Source organism: Phyllobates terribilis, unplaced genomic scaffold (genome assembly GCF_046119375.1).
Source record: "Phyllobates terribilis strain yellow unplaced genomic scaffold, ASM4611937v1 Scaffold_2__4_contigs__length_985480577, whole genome shotgun sequence".
NCBI lineage: Eukaryota > Metazoa > Chordata > Amphibia > Anura > Dendrobatidae > Phyllobates > Phyllobates terribilis.
The window spans coordinates 16,361,813-16,381,677 of NW_027362762.1; the positions used below are offsets into that span (position 1 = coordinate 16,361,813).

The window sequence follows — 19,865 nt, forward strand, 5'->3', positions numbered from 1 at the left end:
GAGGTGGTGCAGAGACTGTGGCCCGTGCAACCTGAGGAGGAAGGACCGTGCCAGCCAGAAGACTCCCCTGCAGTCCATCGTCACCCGGCAGCCGTTGGAACTGGTAGCCTTGGATCATGTAAAACTGACCCCAAGCAGAAGTGGCTACGTCTACGCACTAACCATCGTGGATCACTACTCCCGGTTCTTGGTTGTCGTCCCCGTCAAGGACTTAACAGCTCGAACAGCAGCTAAAGCCTTCCAGCAGCATTTCTGCCGTCCACACGGGTACCCGGACCAAGTGTTGACAGACCAGGGACCTGCCTTTGAAGCGGAGGTCTTCCAAGAATTCTGCACTCTGTATGGCTGCCGGAAGATAAGGACGACACCCTATCATCCGCAAACTAATGGACTTTGTGAGAAAATGAACCAGGTGGTGATAGATCTTCTGAAAACATTGCCCCTGGAAGAACGCAGTCTGTGGCCTGAGAAGCTGCCCGACCTAGTGGACCTATACAACCACATCCCGGTAGGTTCCACCAACTGTACCCCGGCTTACCTGATGAGGGCAAGACCTGGGAAGCTACCTGTTGACCTGGAGATGGGAGTCCTGACACCCGAGGACACTTCACCAGAAGCAGACTGGGACACAGAGAGGCAGCAGCAGTACCGGAAAGTACAGGAGAGCGTGGAGCGAAGTCTCTGTCAAGCTAGGGAAAGACAAGAGAAAACTTACAACCAGTGTGCTCCCGCTGTTCCCCTGGTACCCGGAGAGCAGGTCTTGAAGAGGAAAAGGCGGCTCCACAAGTTGGACGACCAGTGGGAGAAGGACCCATACATCGTACTGCCCTCAAGCCACGACAACCCAAAGGTCTGTACCATCAGTAAAGACGGAGGGGAAACCACAACCATTGTATCCCGGGATCACCTGAAGAAGTGTCCCGAACAGCTACGGAACCCTGAAGAGGAACAAGAAGACCCTCGACCCGTAGAGGAAAGGGAAGATATGGTTAGTACTGTGCTCGGAGACTTCCCTCGGTCTTGGACTCAAGTCAATGGCGCAGTTGTGGTACCCGTACACACCTTCCTCCAACCAGCATCCCAAGCACCTACGGAGCAACAGCTAGAGCTGGAAGAACAGCCGGTCCAGGAGGCAGAAGACCCCACACCAGCAGACCAGGAGGATCAACCCTCTGCTTATAGTGAACCTGCCATGCCTCTAGTGAGCCAAAGGGCCCGTGGACAGCTGCCCAGTTTACCCTTGACAGTTCCTACACCCTGTAGTTCGGGGCTAGACAGTCAGCTCCGTAGGTCCACTAGGGCCACTAGAGGCCAGTTACCCGCACGATGGAGGATTTGAAGTGTATAAGTTGTTTTATTTATGGTTACCTGTTTTTCTTGTTGCTTGTAAATAATTATGTGTTTCTAGTTATTTTTAGGAGTCCTTGGTGGATTTACCGGGAATCCTTGTACAATTAGTTGGAGCGTAACCCAGGATGGACTAAAAGACTGATAAGGACTCGGGGCAGGACAGACCCCTACCTGGTTACGTCTCCCTGTTTTGGTGAAATGGACACCTTTGTTTTCTTCAAAACTGCACCCGGTTGCGGACACGCCGTAACCATCTTTATGTGTTTTTCTTATTGTATTATTATTGTTTATACCTTGTTATGTTTTTTCTAAAAATATATTTAGTCCCGGAGTACTAAAGTTCACTAGGGGGGAATGTGACACCCCAGGGGTCTGGTTGCCACAGTGATAGAGATATTACGTCTGAGAGCAGGTGGGAGGTCTCTTGGTCAGGAATCCTATGCATGCCACACCTCCTGCCCAGTCCTGGGAGGGGAAGAACTTCCCCTATATAAACCTAGGGCTGAGGCAGGGTTAGTGAGTAGAGAAGAAGTAGAGACAGAGAAAAGAAGCAAATATAGGAACAGAACATCAGGAGCTCTGTGGGAGCAGTGTTACAAGGAGTCAGGGGCTGGCAGCTGCAGAGCTCGCCCTGACTGAGAAGATTTCTTACCGGACCCGGAGTCCGAGGCTGTGGGGACTAACTCCTACCCAGCAGCAGAATCCGCCAGGCAGGGGATTCCAGGTCCTCTGGCCAAGAAACCCGAAGGCACGGTCACACGCATGGGACCAGCACCGCCGTCGTGGAGCGGAAGCTACTAGAAGGCCCCGAGTCACCGGCCATACGGGTGAGCACCACACGGTACACTCAGGGACGTGGGCTACTTATACCCGCCTCTAGCAAGGTAGCCAGAAGAGTACAGTTAGTTTGGGAGGCCTACAACTCCGCCTGGCCAGGGGAGATCCCATCTGCTCAAGGACTGACCAGGCCCCAATCGCTAGCCAGTACTCCGGGAGGGTCTATCTTTGTCACCAGTAAAGACCCTGAACTACACCGTACCGTCTCCGAGTGGTTCCTGCTACCCCCATCATCCACGTCGGCTGCCCTGAGGCCATACCCCTCCCGTTGGGGGTTATACTATCACGCTGCACAATCCTACCACCGGCCTCAGCGGTCTGCCCTGCAGCAGCAGCTCCTTAGCTGTACTCAACGGGTGGCGTAGTCGTCCAACATCTACCGCTGATACATCGCCGCTCAGTTTGACTCCCTGGGCACGGACCGGGTCACCGCCACGAGACTACAACCCTCAACAGATCCGGCTCCGGGTAAGCTCCCGCGTGCGCAACGCAGCGCGACACAGGCCCAGGGGCGCGTCAGTAGCTCTGGAGGATAAGACATGATGTAACAGCAGAATAGTGACTGTAGCTCTGGAGGATAAGACATGATGTAACAGCAGAATAGTGACTGCAGCTCTGGAGGCGATGGGAGGATAAGACATGATGTAACAGCAGAATAGTGGCTGCAGCTCTGGAGGTGACTGGAGGATAAGACATGATGTAACAGCAGAATAGTGGCTGCAGCTCTGGAGGATAAGACATGATGTAACAGCAGCATAATGACTGCAGCTCTGGAGGTGACTGGAGGAGAAGACATGATGTAACAGCAGAATAGTGACTGCAGCTCTGGAGGTGACTGGAGGATGAGACATGATGTAACAGCAGAATAGTGACTGCAGCTCTGGAGGTGACTGGAGGAGAAGACATGATGTAACAGCAGAATAGTGACTGCAGCTCTGGAGGTGACTGGAGGATGAGACATCATGTAACAGCAGAATAGTGAGTGCAGCTCTGGAGGAGAAGACATGATGTAACAGCAGAATAGTGAGTGCAGCTCTGGAGGTGACTGGAGGATAAGACATGATGTAACAGCAGAATAGTGAGTGCAGCTCTGGAGGATAAGACATGATGTAACAGTAGAATAGTGACCGCAGCTCTGGAGGTGACTGGAGGATAAGACAAGATGTAACAGCAGCATAATGACTGCAGCTCTGGAGGTGATTGGAGGAGAAGACATGGTATAACAGCTGAATAGTGACTGCAGCTCTGGAGGTGACTGGAGGATAAGACACGATGTAACAGCAGAATAGTGAGTGCAGCTCTGGAGGTGACTGGAGGAGAAGACATGATGTAACAGCAGAATAGTGAGTGCAGCTCTGGAGGTGACTGGAGGATAAGTCTATACTGGGAGTTATTCTGGTGTTCCCCTTTTTTCCAGCGCTGATGACCAGTTCACCGGCTCGATGGAGACTAACGTGGTGATCCGATACGATGGGCAGATCATGTGGGACTCTCCGGCCATTACCAAGAGCTCCTGTAAGGTGGACGTCTCCTTCTTCCCCTTTGATGGTCAGCAATGTCGCTTGACCTTCGGCTCGTGGACATATAACGGTAATCAGATTGACATCCTGAACGGTCTGGACACCGGGGATCTGACAGACTTTGTGGAGAACGTAGAGTGGGAGGTGCTGGGGATGCCGGCAAAGAAGAACGTGATCACCTATGGCTGCTGCTCGGAGCCGTACCCTGATGTCACCTACACCCTAAACCTGAAGAGGAGGGCCTCCTTCTACATCTTCAACCTGCTCCTTCCTTGTGTGATGATCTCCTTCCTGGCTCCGCTGGGCTTCTACCTCCCAGCAGACTCTGGGGAGAAGGTGTCCCTGGGAGTCACCGTCCTTCTGGCCCTCACCGTCTTCCAGCTGCTCGTGGCTGAGAGCATGCCACCTTCCGAAAACGTGCCACTCATCGGTGAGTACCAAAAACACCAAAACCAATGCCAACCGTCAGGGTGGACATCGGATGACCATTGATACATACCCCATGTTGGGTCCTTGTAGGAAAACCAAAAATCATAGCTTCACTGTGTAGTTTTTCTTGTGGGCTTAGTACGATGCTATTATACAGCGCCTTGAAAAAGTCTTCTGACCCTGTGAACTCTTCCACATTTGTTCACGTTATGTGTCCTGCATGTGTCCTGCATGTGTCCTGCATGTGTCCTCCATGTGTCCTCCATGTGTCCTCCATGTGTCCTGCATGTGTCCTCCATGTGTCCTGCATGTGTCCTCCATGTGTCCTCCATGTGCCCTCCATGTGTCCTGCAGGTGTCCTCCATGTGTCCTCCATGTGCCCTCCATGTGTCCTGTATGTGTCCTGTATGTGTCCTGCATGTGTCCTGTATGTGTCCTGTATGTGCCCTCCATGTGTCCTGCATGTGTCCTGCATGTGTCCTGCAGGTGTCCTCCATGTGTCCTGCATGTGTCCTCCATGTGTCCTGCATGTGTCCTGCATGTGTCCTGTATGTGTCCTGCATGTGTCCTGCATGTGTCCTGTATGTGACATGTATGTGCCCTCCATGTGTCCTGCATGTGTCCTGCATGTGTCCTGCAGGTGTCCTCCATGTGTCCTCCATGTGTCCTGTATGTGTCCTGCATGTGTCCTGCATGTGTCCTGTATGTGTCCTGTATGTGTCCTGTATGTGTCCTGCATGTGTCCTGTATGTGTCCTCCATGTGTCCTCCATGTGTCCTCCATGTGTCCTGCATGTGTCCTCCATGTGTCCTCCATGTGCCCTCCATGTGTCCTGCAGGTGTCCTCCATGTGTCCTCCATGTGCCCTCCATGTGTCCTGTATGTGTCCTGTATGTGCCCTCCATGTGTCCTGCATGTGTCCTGCATGTGTCCTGTATGTGTCCTGTATGTGCCCTCCATGTGTCCTGCATGTGTCCTGCATGTGTCCTGCAGGTGTCCTCCATGTGTCCTGCATGTGTCCTCCATGTGTCCTGCAGGTGTCCTGCATGTGTCCTGCATGTGTCCTGTATGTGTCATGTATGTGTCCTGCATGTGTCCTCCATGTGTCCTCCATGTGTCCTGCATGTGTCCTGTATGTGTCATGTATGTGTCCTGCATGTGTCCTGTATGTGTCCTGCATGTGTCCTGCATGTGTCCTGTATGTGTCATGTATGTGTCCTGCATGTGTCCTGCATGTGTCATGTATGTGTCCTGCATGTGTCCTGTATGTGTCATGTATGTGTCCTGCATGTGTCCTGTATGTGTCCTGTATGTGTCCTGCATGTGTCCTCCATGTGTCCTGTATGTGTCCTGTATGTGTCCTGCATGTGTCCTGTATGTGTCCTGCATGTGTCCTGCATGTGTCCTGTATGTGACATGTATGTGTCCTGCATGTGTCCTGTATGTGTCCTGTATGTGTCCTGCATGTGTCCTGTATGTGTCCTCCATGTGTCCTCCATGTGTCCTCCATGTGTCCTGCATGTGTCCTCCATGTGTCCTCCATGTGCCCTCCATGTGTCCTGCAGGTGTCCTCCATGTGTCCTCCATGTGCCCTCCTTGTGTCCTGTATGTGTCCTGTATGTGCCCTCCATGTGTCCTGCATGTGTCCTGCATGTGTCCTGTATGTGTCATGTATGTGTCCTGCATGTGTCCTGCATGTGTCATGTATGTGTCCTGCATGTGTCCTGCATGTGTCCTGCATGTGTCCTGTATGTGTCCTGCATGTGTCCTGCATGTGTCCTGCATGTGTCCTCCATGTGTCCTGTATGTGTCATGTATGTGTCCTGCATGTGTCCTGCATGTGTCATGTATGTGTCCTGCATGTGTCCTGCATGTGTCCTGTATGTGTCCTGCATGTGTCCTCCATGTGTCCTGTATGTGTCCTGTATGTGTCCTGCATGTGTCCTGTATGTGTCCTGCATGTGTCCTGCATGTGTCCTGTATGTGACATGTATGTGTCCTGCATGTGTCCTGTATGTGTCCTGTATGTGTCCTGCATGTGTCCTGTATGTGTCCTCCATGTGTCCTCCATGTGTCCTCCATGTGTCCTCCATGTGTCCTGCATGTGTCCTCCATGTGTCCTCCATGTGCCCTCCATGTGTCCTGCAGGTGTCCTCCATGTGTCCTCCATGTGCCCTCCTTGTGTCCTGTATGTGTCCTGTATGTGCCCTCCATGTGTCCTGCATGTGTCCTGCATGTGTCCTGCATGTGTCCTGTATGTGTCCTGCATGTGTCCTGTATGTGTCCTGTATGTGCCCTCCATGTGTCCTGCATGTGTCCTGCATATGTCCTGCATGTGTCCTCCATGTGTCCTGTATGTGTCATGTATGTGTCCTGCATGTGTCCTGCATGTGTCATGTATGTGTCCTGCATGTGTCCTGTATGTGTCATGTATGTGTCCTGCATGTGTCCTGCATGTGTCCTGTATGTGTCCTCCATGTGTCCTGTATGTGTCCTGTATGTGTCCTGCATGTGTCCTGTATGTGTCCTGCATGTGTCCTGCATGTGTCCTGCATGTGTCCTGTATGTGTCCTGCATGTGTCCTGCATGTGTCCTGTATGTGACATGTATGTGTCCTGCATGTGTCCTGTATGTGTCCTGTATGTGTCCTGCATGTGTCCTGTATGTGTCCTCCATGTGTCCTGCATGTGTCCTGCATGTGTCCTCCATGTGTCCTCCATGTGTCCTGCATGTGTCTTGCATGTGTCCTGTATGTGTCATGTATGTGTCCTGCATGTGTCCTGGATGTGTCCTGTATGTGTCCTGCATGTGTCCTGGATGTGTTCTGCATGTGTCCTCCATGTGTCCTCCATGTGTCCTGCATGTGTCCTCCATGTGTCCTGCATGTGTCCTGTATGTGTCCTGCATGTGTCCTCCATGTGTCCTCCATGTGTCCTGCATGTGTCCTGCAGGTGTCCTGGATGTGTTCTGCATGTGTCCTGCAGGTGTCCTGGATGTGTCCTGCATGTGTCCTGCATGTGTCCTGCAGGTGTCCTGGATGTGTCCTGCAGGTGTCCTGTATGTGTCATGTATGTGTCCTGCAGGTGTCCTGGATGTGTTCTGCATGTGTCCTGGATGTGTCCTCCATGTGTCCTGCATGTGTAGGAGCAGTATTATAGTAGTTATATTCTTGTATATAGGGGCAGTATTATAGTAGTTATATTCTTGTACATAGTGGGCAGTATTATAGTAGTTATATTCTTGTACATAGGGGCAGTATTATAGTAGTTATATTCTTGTACATAGGGGGCAGTATTATAGTAGTTATATTCTTGTACATAGGAGCAGTATTGTAGTAGTTATATTCTTGTACATAGGGGGCAGTATTATAGTAGTTATATTCTTGTACATAGGGGGCAGTATTATAGTAGTTATATTCTTGTACATAGTGGCAGTATTATAGTAGTTATTTTCTTGTACATAGTGGGCAGTATTATAGTAGTTATATTCTTGTACATAGGGGGCAGTATTATAGTAGTTATATTCTTGTACATAGGGGGCAGTATTATAGTAGTTATATTCTTGTACATAGTGGCAGTATTATAGTAGTTATTTTCTTGTACATAGTGGGCAGTATTATAGTAGTTATATTCTTGTACATAGGGGCAGTATTATAGTAGTTATATTCTTGTACATAGGAGCAGTATTATAGTAGTTATATTCTTGTACATAGGGGCAGTATTATAGTAGTTATATTCTTGTACATAGTGGGCAGTATTATAGTAGTTATATTCTTGTACATAGGGGCAGTATTATAGTAGTTATATTCTTGTACATAGGGGGCAGTATTATAGTAGTTATATTCTTGTACATAGGAGCAGTATTGTAGTAGTTATATTCTTGTACATAGGGGGCAGTATTATAGTAGTTATATTCTTGTACATAGGGGGCAGTATTATAGTAGTTATATTCTTGTACATAGTGGCAGTATTATAGTAGTTATTTTCTTGTACATAGTGGGCAGTATTATAGTAGTTATATTCTTGTACATAGGGGGCAGTATTATAGTAGTTATATTCTTGTACATAGGGGGCAGTATTATAGTAGTTATATTCTTGTACATAGTGGCAGTATTATAGTAGTTATTTTCTTGTACATAGTGGGCAGTATTATAGTAGTTATATTCTTGTACATAGGGGCAGTATTATAGTAGTTATATTCTTGTACATAGGAGCAGTATTATAGTAGTTATATTCTTGTACATAGGGGCAGTATTATAGTAGTTATATTCTTGTACATAGTGGGCAGTATTATAGTAGTTATATTCTTGTACATAGGGGCAGTATTATAGTAGTTATATTCTTGTACTTAGGGGCAGTATTATAGTAGTTATATTCTTGTACATAGGGGCAGTATTATAGTAGTTATATTCTTGTACATAGGGGGCAGTATTATAGTAGTTATATTCTTGTACATAGGGGGCAGTATTATAGTAATTATATTCTTGTACATAGGGGGCAGTATTATAGTACTTATATTCTTGTACATAGGGGGCAGTATTATAGTAGTTATATTCTTGTACATAGGGGCAGTATTATAGTAATTATATTCTTGTACATAGGGGGCAGTATTATAGTAGTTATATTCTTGTACATAGGGGCAGTATTATAGTAATTATATTCTTGTACTTAGGGGCAGTATTATAGTAGTTATATTCTTGTACATAGGGGGCAGTATTATAGTAGTTATATTCTTGTACATAGGGGGCAGTATTATAGTAATTATATTCTTGTACATAGGGGGCAGTATTATAGTAGTTATATTCTTGTACATAGGGGGCAGTATTATAGTAGTTATATTCTTGTACATAGGGGGCAGTATTATAGTAATTATATTCTTGTACATAGGGGGCAGTATTATAGTAGTTATATTCTTGTACATAGGGGGCAGTATTATAGTAGTTATATTCTTGTACATAGGGGGCAGTATTATAGTAATTATATTCTTGTATATAGGGGACAGTATTATAGTAGTTATATTCTTGTACATAGGGGCAGTATTATAGTAATTATATTCTTGTACATAGGAGCAGTATTATAGTAGTTATATTCTTGTACATAGGGGGCAGTATTATAGTAGTTATATTCTTGTACATAGGGGGCAGTATTATAGTAGTTATATTCTTGTACATAAGAGCAGTATTATAGTAGTTATATTCTTGTACATATGGGCAGTATTATAGTAGTTATATTCTTGTACATAGGGGGCAGTATTATAGTAGTTATATTCTTGTTCATAGGAGCAGTATTATAGTAGTTATATTCTTGTACATATGGGCAGTATTATAGTAGTTATATTCTTGTACTTAGGGGCAGTATTATAGTAGTTATATTCTTGTACATAGGGGGCAGTATTATAGTAATTATATTCTTGTACATAGGGGGCAGTATTATAGTAGTTATATTCTTGTACATAGGGGCAGTATTATAGTAGTTATATTCTTGTACTTAGGGGCAGTATTATAGTAGTTATATTCTTGTACATAGGGGGCAGTATTATAGTAGTTATATTCTTGTACATAGCAGCAGTATTATAGTAGTTATATTCTTGTACATAGGGGGCAGTATTATAGTACTTATATTCTTGCACATAGGGGGCAGTATTATAGTAGTTATATTCTTGTACATAAGGGGCAGTATTAAAGTAGTTATATTCTTGTACATAGCAGCAGTATTATAGTAGTTATATTCTTGTACATAGCAGCAGTATTATAGTAGTTATATTCTTGTATATAGAGGGCAGTATTATAGTAGTTATATTCTTGTACATAGGAGCAGTATTATAGTAGTTATATTCTTGTACATAGGGGCAGTATTATAGCAGTTATATTCTTGTACATAGGAGCAGTATTATAGTAGTTATATTCTTGTACATAGTGGGCAATATTATAGTAGTTATATTCTTGTACATAGGGGCAGTATTATAGTAGTTATATTCTTGTACATAAGGGGCAGTATTATAGTAGTTATATTCTTGTACATAGTGGGCAATATTATAGTAGTTATATTCTTGTACTTAGGGGCAGTATTATAGTAGTTATATTCTAGTACATAAGGGGCAGTATTATAGTAGTTATATTCTTGTACATAAGAGGCAGTATTATAGTAGTTATATTCTTGTACATAGTGGACAATATTATAGTAGTTATATTCTTGTACTTAGGGGCAGTATTATAGTAGTTATATTCTTGTACATAAGGGGCAGTATTATAGTAGTTATATTCTTGTACATAGTGGGCAATATTATAGTAGTTATATTCTTGTACATAGGGGCAGTATTATAGTAGTTATATTCTTGTACATAGGGGGCAGTATTATAGTAGTTATATTCTTGTACATAGTGGGCAGTGTTATAGTAGATATATTCTTATACATAGCGGGCAGTATTATAGTAGTTATATTCTTGTACATAGGGGCCAGTATTATAGTAGTTATATTCTTGTACATAGTGGGCAATATTATAGTAGTTATATTCTTGTACATAGTGGGCACTATTATAGTAGTTATATTCTTGTACATAGGGGGCAGTATTATAGTAGTTATATTCTTGTACATAGGGGGCAGTATTATAGTAGTTATATTCTTGTACATAGGGGGCAGTATTATAGTAGTTATATTCTTGTACATAGGGGGTAGTATTATAGTATTTATATTCTTGTACATAGTGGGCAATATTATAGTAGTTATATTCTTGTACATAGGGGGCAGTATTATAGTAGTTATATTCTTGTACATAGTGGGCAATATTATAGTAGTTATATTCTTGTACATAGGAGCAGTATTGTAGTAGTTATATTCTTGTACATAGGGGCAGTATTATAGTAGTTATATTCTTGTACATAGGGGGCAGTATTATAGTAGTTATATTCTTGAACATAGGAGCAGTATTATAGTAGTTATATTCTTGTACATAGGAGCACCATTATAGTAGTTATATTCTTATACATAGGAGCAGTATTATAGTAGTTCTATTCTTGTACATAGGGGGCAGTATTATGGTAGTTATATTCTTGTACATAGCAGCAGTATTATAGTAGTTATATTCTTGTACATAGGAGCAGTATTATAGTAGTTATATTCTTGTACATAGTGGCAGTATTATAGTAGTTATATTCTTGTACATAGGGGGCAGTATTATAGTAGTTATATTCTTGTACATAGGGGGCAGTATTATAGTAGTTATATTCTTGTACATAAGGGGCAGTATTATAGTAGTTATATTCTTGTACATAGGGGCAGTATTATAGTAGTTATATTCTTGTACATAGGGGGCAGTATTATAGTAGTTATATTCTTCTACATAGGGGGCAGTATTATAGTAGTTATATTCTTCTACATAGGGGCAGTATTATAGTAGTTATATTCTTGTACATAGGGGCAGTATTATAGTAGTTATATTCTTGTACATAGGAGCAGTATTATAGTAGTTATATTCTTGTACATAGGGGGCAGTATTATAGTAGTTATATTCTTGTACATAGTGGGCAATATTATAGTAGTTATATTCTTGTACATAGGGGACAGTATTATAGTATTTATATTCTTGTACATAGGGGCAGTATTATAGTAGTTATATTCTTGTACATAAGGGGCAGTATTATAGTAGTTATATTCTTGTACATAGTGGGCAATATTATAGTAGTTATATTCTTGTACTTAGGGGCAGTATTATAGTAGTTATATTCTTGTACATAGGGGCAGTATTATAGTAGTTATATTCTTGTACATAGGGGGCAGTATTATAGTAGCTATATTCTTGTACATAGTGGGCAATATTATAGTAGTTATATTCTTGTACATAGGGGCAGTATTATAGTAGTTATATTCTTGTACATAGGGGGCAGTATTATAGTAGTTATATTCTTGTACATAGGGGCAGAATTATGGTAGTTATATTCTTGTACATAGGGGGCAGTATTATAGTAGTTATATTCTTGTACATAGTGGGCAGTATTATAGTAGTTATATTCTTATACATAGCGGGCAGTATTATAGTAGTTATATTCTTGTACATAGGGGCAGTATTATAGTAGTTATATTCTTGTACATAGGGGGCAGTATTATAGTAGTTATATTCTTTTACATAGGGGGCAGTATTATAGTAGTTATATTCTTGTACATAGGGGGCAGTATTATAGTAGTTATATTCTTCTACATAGGGGGCAGTATTATAGTAGTTATATTCTTCTACATAGGGAGCAGTATTATAGTAGTTATATTCTTGTACATAGGGGGCAGTATTATAGTAGTTATATTCTTATACATAGTGGCAGTATTATAGTAGTTATATTCTTGTACATAGGAGCAGTATTATAGTAGTTATATTCTTGTACATAGGGGGCAGTATTATAGTAGTTATATTCTTGTACATAGGGGCAGTATTATAGTAGTTATATTCTTGTACATAGGGGCAGTATTATAGTAGTTATATTCTTGTACATAGGGGGCAGTATTATAGTAGTTATATTCTTGTACATAAAGGGCAGTATTATAGTAGTTATATTCTTGTACATAGGGGGCAGTATTATAGTAGTTATATTTTTGTACATAGGGGGCAGTATTATAGTAGTTATATTCTTCTACATAGGGGGCAGTATTATAGTAGTTATATTCTTGTACATAGGGGGCAGTATTATAGTAGTTATATTCTTCTACATAGGGGCAGTATTATAGTAGTTATATTCTTGTACATAGGGGCAGTATTATAGTAGTTATATTCTTGTAAATAGGGGCAGTATTATAGTAGTTATATTCTTGTACATAGGAGCAGTATTATAGTAGTTATATTCTTGTACATAGGGGGGCAGTATTATAGTAGTTATATTCTTGTACATAGGGGGCAGTATTATAGTAGTTATATTCTTCTATGGGGGCAGTATTATAGTAGTTATATTCTTCTACATAGGGGGCAGTATTATAGTAGTTATATTCTTGTACATAGGGGGTAGTATTATAGTAGTTATATTCTTGTACATAGGAGCAGTATTATAGTAGTTATATTCTTGTACATAGGGGGCAGTATTATAGTAGTTATATTCTTGTACATAGGAGCAATATTATAGTAGTTATATTCTTGTACATAGGGGCAGTATTATAGTAGTTATATTCTTGTACATAGGGGCAGTATTATAGTAGTTATATTCTTGTACATAGGGGGCAGTATTATAGTAGTTATATTCTTGTACATAGGAGCAGTATTATAGTAGTTATATTCTTGTACATAGGGGGCAGTATTATAGTAGTTATATTCTTGTACATAAGGGGCAGTATTATAGTAGTTATATTCTTTTACATAGGGGGCAGTATTATAGTAGTTATATTCTTGTACATAGGGGGCAGTATTATTGTAGTTATATTCTTCTACATAGGGGGCAGTATTATAGTAGTTATATTCTTCTACATAGGGAGCAGTATTATAGTAGTTATATTCTTGTACATAGGGGGCAGTATTATAGTAGTTATATTCTTGTACATAGTGGCAGTATTATAGTAGTTATATTCTTTTACATAGGAGCAGTATTATAGTAGTTATATTCTTGTACATAGGGGGCAGTATTATAGTAGTTATATTCTTGTACATAGGGGCAGTATTATAGTAGTAATATTTTTGTACATAGGGGCAGTATTATAGTAGTTATATTCTTGTACATAGGGGGCAGTATTATAGTAGTTATATTCTTGTACATAAAGGGCAGTATTATAGTAGTTATATTCTTGTACATAGGGGGCAGTATTATAGTAGTTATATTCTTGTACATAGGGGGCAGTATTATAGTAGTTATATTCTTCTACATAGGGGGCAGTATTATAGTAGTTATATTCTTCTACATAGGGGGCAGTATTATAGTAGTTATATTCTTGTACATAGGGGCAGTATTATAGTAGTTATATTCTTGTACATAGGGGCAGTATTATAGTAGTTATATTCTTGTAAATAGGGACAGTATTATAGTAGTTATATTCTTCTACATGGGGGCAGTATTATAGTAGTTATATTCTTCTACATAGGGGGAAGTATTATAGTAGTTATATTCTTGTACATAGGGGGTAGTATTATAGTAGTTATATTCTTGTACATAGGGGCAGTATTATAGTAGTTATATTCTTCTACATAGGGGGCAGTATTATAGTAGTTATATTCTTGTACATAGGGGGCAGTATTATAGTAGTTATATTCTTCTACATAGGGGCAGTATTATAGTAGTTATATTCTTGTAAATAGGGGCAGTATTATAGTAGTTATATTCTTGTACATAGGAGCAGTATTATAGTAGTTATATTCTTGTACATAGGGGGGCAGTATTATAGTAGTTATATTCTTGTACATAGGGGGCAGTATTATAGTAGTTATATTCTTCTATGGGGGCAGAATTATAGTAGTTATATTCTTCTACATAGGGGGCAGTATTATAGTAGTTATATTCTTGTACATAGGGGGTAGTATTATAGTAGTTATATTCTTGTACATAGGAGCAGTATTATAGTAGTTATATTCTTGTACATAGGGGGCAGTATTATAGTAGTTATATTCTTGTACATAGGAGCAATATTATAGTAGTTATATTCTTGTACATAGGGGCAGTATTATAGTAGTTATATTCTTGTACATAGGGGCAGTATTATAGTAGTTATATTCTTGTACATAGGGGGCAGTATTATAGTAGTTATATTCTTGTACATAGGAGCAGTATTATAGTAGTTATATTCTTGTACATAGGGGGCAGTATTATAGTAGTTATATTCTTGTACATAAGGGACAGTATTATAGTAGTTATATTCTTTTACATAGGGGGCAGTATTATAGTAGTTATATTCTTGGACATAGGGGGCAGTATTATTGTAGTTATATTCTTCTACATAGGGGGCAGTATTATAGTAGTTATATTCTTCTACATAGGGAGCAGTATTATAGTAGTTATATTCTTGTACATAGGGGGCAGTATTATAGTAGTTATATTCTTGTACATAGTGGGCAATATTATAGTAGTTATATTCTTGTACATAGGAGCAGTATTGTAGTAGTTATATTCTTGTACATAGGGGCAGTATTATAGTAGTTATATTCTTGTACATAGGGGGCAGTATTATAGTAGTTATATTCTTGAACATAGGAGCAGTATTATAGTAGTTATATTCTTGTACATAGGAGCACCATTATAGTAGTTATATTCTTATACATAGGAGCAGTATTATAGTAGTTCTATTCTTGTACATAGGGGGCAGTATTATGGTAGTTATATTCTTGTACATAGCAGCAGTATTATAGTAGTTATATTCTTGTACATAGGAGCAGTATTATAGTAGTTATATTCTTGTACATAGTGGCAGTATTATAGTAGTTATATTCTTGTACATAGGGGGCAGTATTATAGTAGTTATATTCTTGTACATAGGGGGCAGTATTATAGTAGTTATATTCTTGTACATAGGGGGCAGTATTATAGTAGTTATATTCTTGTACATAAGGGGCAGTATTATAGTAGTTATATTCTTGTACATAGGGGCAGTATTATAGTAGTTATATTCTTGTACATAGGGGGCAGTATTATAGTAGTTATATTCTTCTACATAGGGGGCAGTATTATAGTAGTTATATTCTTCTACATAGGGGCAGTATTATAGTAGTTATATTCTTGTACATAGGGGCAGTATTATAGTAGTTATATTCTTGTACATAGGAGCAGTATTATAGTAGTTATATTCTTGTACATAGGGGGCAGTATTATAGTAGTTATATTCTTGTACATAGTGGGCAATATTATAGTAGTTATATTCTTGTACATAGGGGACAGTATTATAGTATTTATATTCTTGTACATAGGGGCAGTATTATAGTAGTTATATTCTTGTACATAAGGGGCAGTATTATAGTAGTTATATTCTTGTACATAGTGGGCAATATTATAGTAGTTATATTCTTGTACTTAGGGGCAGTATTATAGTAGTTATATTCTTGTACATAGGGGCAGTATTATAGTAGTTATATTCTTGTACATAGGGGGCAGTATTATAGTAGCTATATTCTTGTACATAGTGGGCAATATTATAGTAGTTATATTCTTGTACATAGGGGCAGTATTATAGTAGTTATATTCTTGTACATAGGGGGCAGTATTATAGTAGTTATATTCTTGTACATAGGGGCAGAATTATGGTAGTTATATTCTTGTACATAGGGGGCAGTATTATAGTAGTTATATTCTTGTACATAGTGGGCAGTATTATAGTAGTTATATTCTTATACATAGCGGGCAGTATTATAGTAGTTATATTCTTGTACATAGGGGCAGTATTATAGTAGTTATATTCTTGTACATAGGGGGCAGTATTATAGTAGTTATATTCTTTTACATAGGGGGCAGTATTATAGTAGTTATATTCTTGTACATAGGGGGCAGTATTATAGTAGTTATATTCTTCTACATAGGGGGCAGTATTATAGTAGTTATATTCTTCTACATAGGGAGCAGTATTATAGTAGTTATATTCTTGTACATAGGGGGCAGTATTATAGTAGTTATATTCTTATACATAGTGGCAGTATTATAGTAGTTATATTCTTGTACATAGGAGCAGTATTATAGTAGTTATATTCTTGTACATAGGGGGCAGTATTATAGTAGTTATATTCTTGTACATAGGGGCAGTATTATAGTAGTTATATTCTTGTACATAGGGGCAGTATTATAGTAGTTATATTCTTGTACATAGGGGGCAGTATTATAGTAGTTATATTCTTGTACATAAAGGGCAGTATTATAGTAGTTATATTCTTGTACATAGGGGGCAGTATTATAGTAGTTATATTTTTGTACATAGGGGGCAGTATTATAGTAGTTATATTCTTCTACATAGGGGGCAGTATTATAGTAGTTATATTCTTGTACATAGGGGGCAGTATTATAGTAGTTATATTCTTCTACATAGGGGCAGTATTATAGTAGTTATATTCTTGTACATAGGGGCAGTATTATAGTAGTTATATTCTTGTAAATAGGGGCAGTATTATAGTAGTTATATTCTTGTACATAGGAGCAGTATTATAGTAGTTATATTCTTGTACATAGGGGGGCAGTATTATAGTAGTTATATTCTTGTACATAGGGGGCAGTATTATAGTAGTTATATTCTTCTATGGGGGCAGTATTATAGTAGTTATATTCTTCTACATAGGGGGCAGTATTATAGTAGTTATATTCTTGTACATAGGGGGTAGTATTATAGTAGTTATATTCTTGTACATAGGAGCAGTATTATAGTAGTTATATTCTTGTACATAGGGGGCAGTATTATAGTAGTTATATTCTTGTACATAGGAGCAATATTATAGTAGTTATATTCTTGTACATAGGGGCAGTATTATAGTAGTTATATTCTTGTACATAGGGGCAGTATTATAGTAGTTATATTCTTGTACATAGGGGGCAGTATTATAGTAGTTATATTCTTGTACATAGGAGCAGTATTATAGTAGTTATATTCTTGTACATAGGGGGCAGTATTATAGTAGTTATATTCTTGTACATAAGGGGCAGTATTATAGTAGTTATATTCTTTTACATAGGGGGCAGTATTATAGTAGTTATATTCTTGTACATAGGGGGCAGTATTATTGTAGTTATATTCTTCTACATAGTGGGCAGTATTATAGTAGTTATATTCTTCTACATAGGGAGCAGTATTATAGTAGTTATATTCTTGTACATAGGGGGCAGTATTATAGTAGTTATATTCTTGTACATAGTGGCAGTATTATAGTAGTTATATTCTTTTACATAGGAGCAGTATTATAGTAGTTATATTCTTGTACATAGGGGGCAGTATTATAGTAGTTATATTCTTGTACATAGGGGCAGTATTATAGTAGTAATATTTTTGTACATAGGGGCAGTATTATAGTAGTTATATTCTTGTACATAGGGGGCAGTATTATAGTAGTTATATTTTTGTACATAAAGGGCAGTATTATAGTAGTTATATTCTTGTACATAGGGGGCAGTATTATAGTAGTTATATTCTTGTACATAGGGGGCAGTATTATAGTAGTTATATTCTTCTACATAGGGGGCAGTATTATAGTAGTTATATTCTTGTACATAGGGGGCAGTATTATAGTAGTTATATTCTTGTACATAGGGGCAGTATTATAGTAGTTATATTCTTGTACATAGGGGCAGTATTATAGTAGTTATATTCTTGTAAATAGGGACAGTATTATAGTAGTTATATTCTTCTACATGGGGGCAGTATTATAGTAGTTATATTCTTCTACATAGGGGGAAGTATTATAGTAGTTATATTCTTGTACATAGGGGGTAGTATTATAGTAGTTATATTCTTGTACATAGGGGCAGTATTATAGTAGTTATATTCTTCTACATAGGGGGCAGTATTATAGTAGTTATATTCTTGTACATAGGGGGCAGTATTATAGTAGTTATATTCTTCTACATAGGGGCAGTATTATAGTAGTTATATTCTTGTACATAGGGGCAGTATTATAGTAGTTATATTCTTGTAAATAGGGGCAGTATTATAGTAGTTATATTCTTGTACATAGGAGCAGTATTATAGTAGTTATATTCTTGTACATAGGGGGGCAGTATTATAGTAGTTATATTCTTGTACATAGGGGGCAGTATTATAGTAGTTATATTCTTCTATGGGGGCAGAATTATAGTAGTTATATTCTTCTACATAGGGGGCAGTATTATAGTAGTTATATTCTTGTACATAGGGGGTAGTATTATAGTAGTTATATTCTTGTACATAGGAGCAGTATTATAGTAGTTATATTCTTGTACATAGGGGGCAGTATTATAGTAGTTATATTCTTGTACATAGGAGCAATATTATAGTAGTTATATTCTTGTACATAGGGGCAGTATTATAGTAGTTATATTCTTGTACATAGGGGCAGTATTATAGTAGTTATATTCTTGTACATAGGGGGCAGTATTATAGTAGTTATATTCTTGTACATAGGAGCAGTATTATAGTAGTTATATTCTTGTACATAGGGGGCAGTATTATAGTAGTTATATTCTTGTACATAAGGGACAGTATTATAGTAGTTATATTCTTTTACATAGGGGGCAGTATTATAGTAGTTATATTCTTGTACATAGGGGGCAGTATTATTGTAGTTATATTCTTCTACATAGGGGGCAGTATTATAGTAGTTATATTCTTCTACATAGGGAGCAGTATTATAGTAGTTATATTCTTGTACATAGGGGGCAGTATTATAGTAGTTATATTCTTGTACATAGTGGCAGTATTATAGTAATTATATTCTTTTACATAGGAGCAGTATTATAGTAGTTATATTCTTGTACATAGGGGGCAGTATTATAGTAGTTATATTCTTGTACATAGGGGCAGTATTATAGTAGTTATATTTTTGTACATAGGGGCAGTATTATAGTAGTTATATTCTTGTACATAGGGGGCAGTATTATAGTAGTTATATTCTTGTACATAAAGGGCAGTATTATAGTAGTTATATTCTTGTACATAGGGGGCAGTATTATAGTAGTTATATTCTTGTACATAGGGGCAGTATTATAGTAGTTATATTCTTCTACATAGGGGGCAGTATTATAGTAGTTATATTCTTGTACATAGGGGGCAGTATTATAGTAGTTATATTCTTGTACATAGGGGCAGTATTATAGTAGTTATATTCTTGT

The 19,865-nt window shown here is 38.9% G+C and overlaps 1 protein-coding gene across 2 annotated transcripts in view; it reads left to right on the forward strand.

Moving 5' to 3' along the window:
• Window positions 1–19,865, forward strand: part of CHRNA10 (cholinergic receptor nicotinic alpha 10 subunit) — a 112,826-nt gene that overhangs the window by 69,132 nt on the left and 23,829 nt on the right. For both annotated transcript variants that reach the window (XM_073661118.1, XM_073661119.1), the window contains one exon: window positions 3,605–4,137. In XM_073661118.1, coding sequence (XP_073517219.1) covers window positions 3,605–4,137 — 533 coding nt within the window. The remainder of the gene's footprint in view (window positions 1–3,604; window positions 4,138–19,865) is intronic.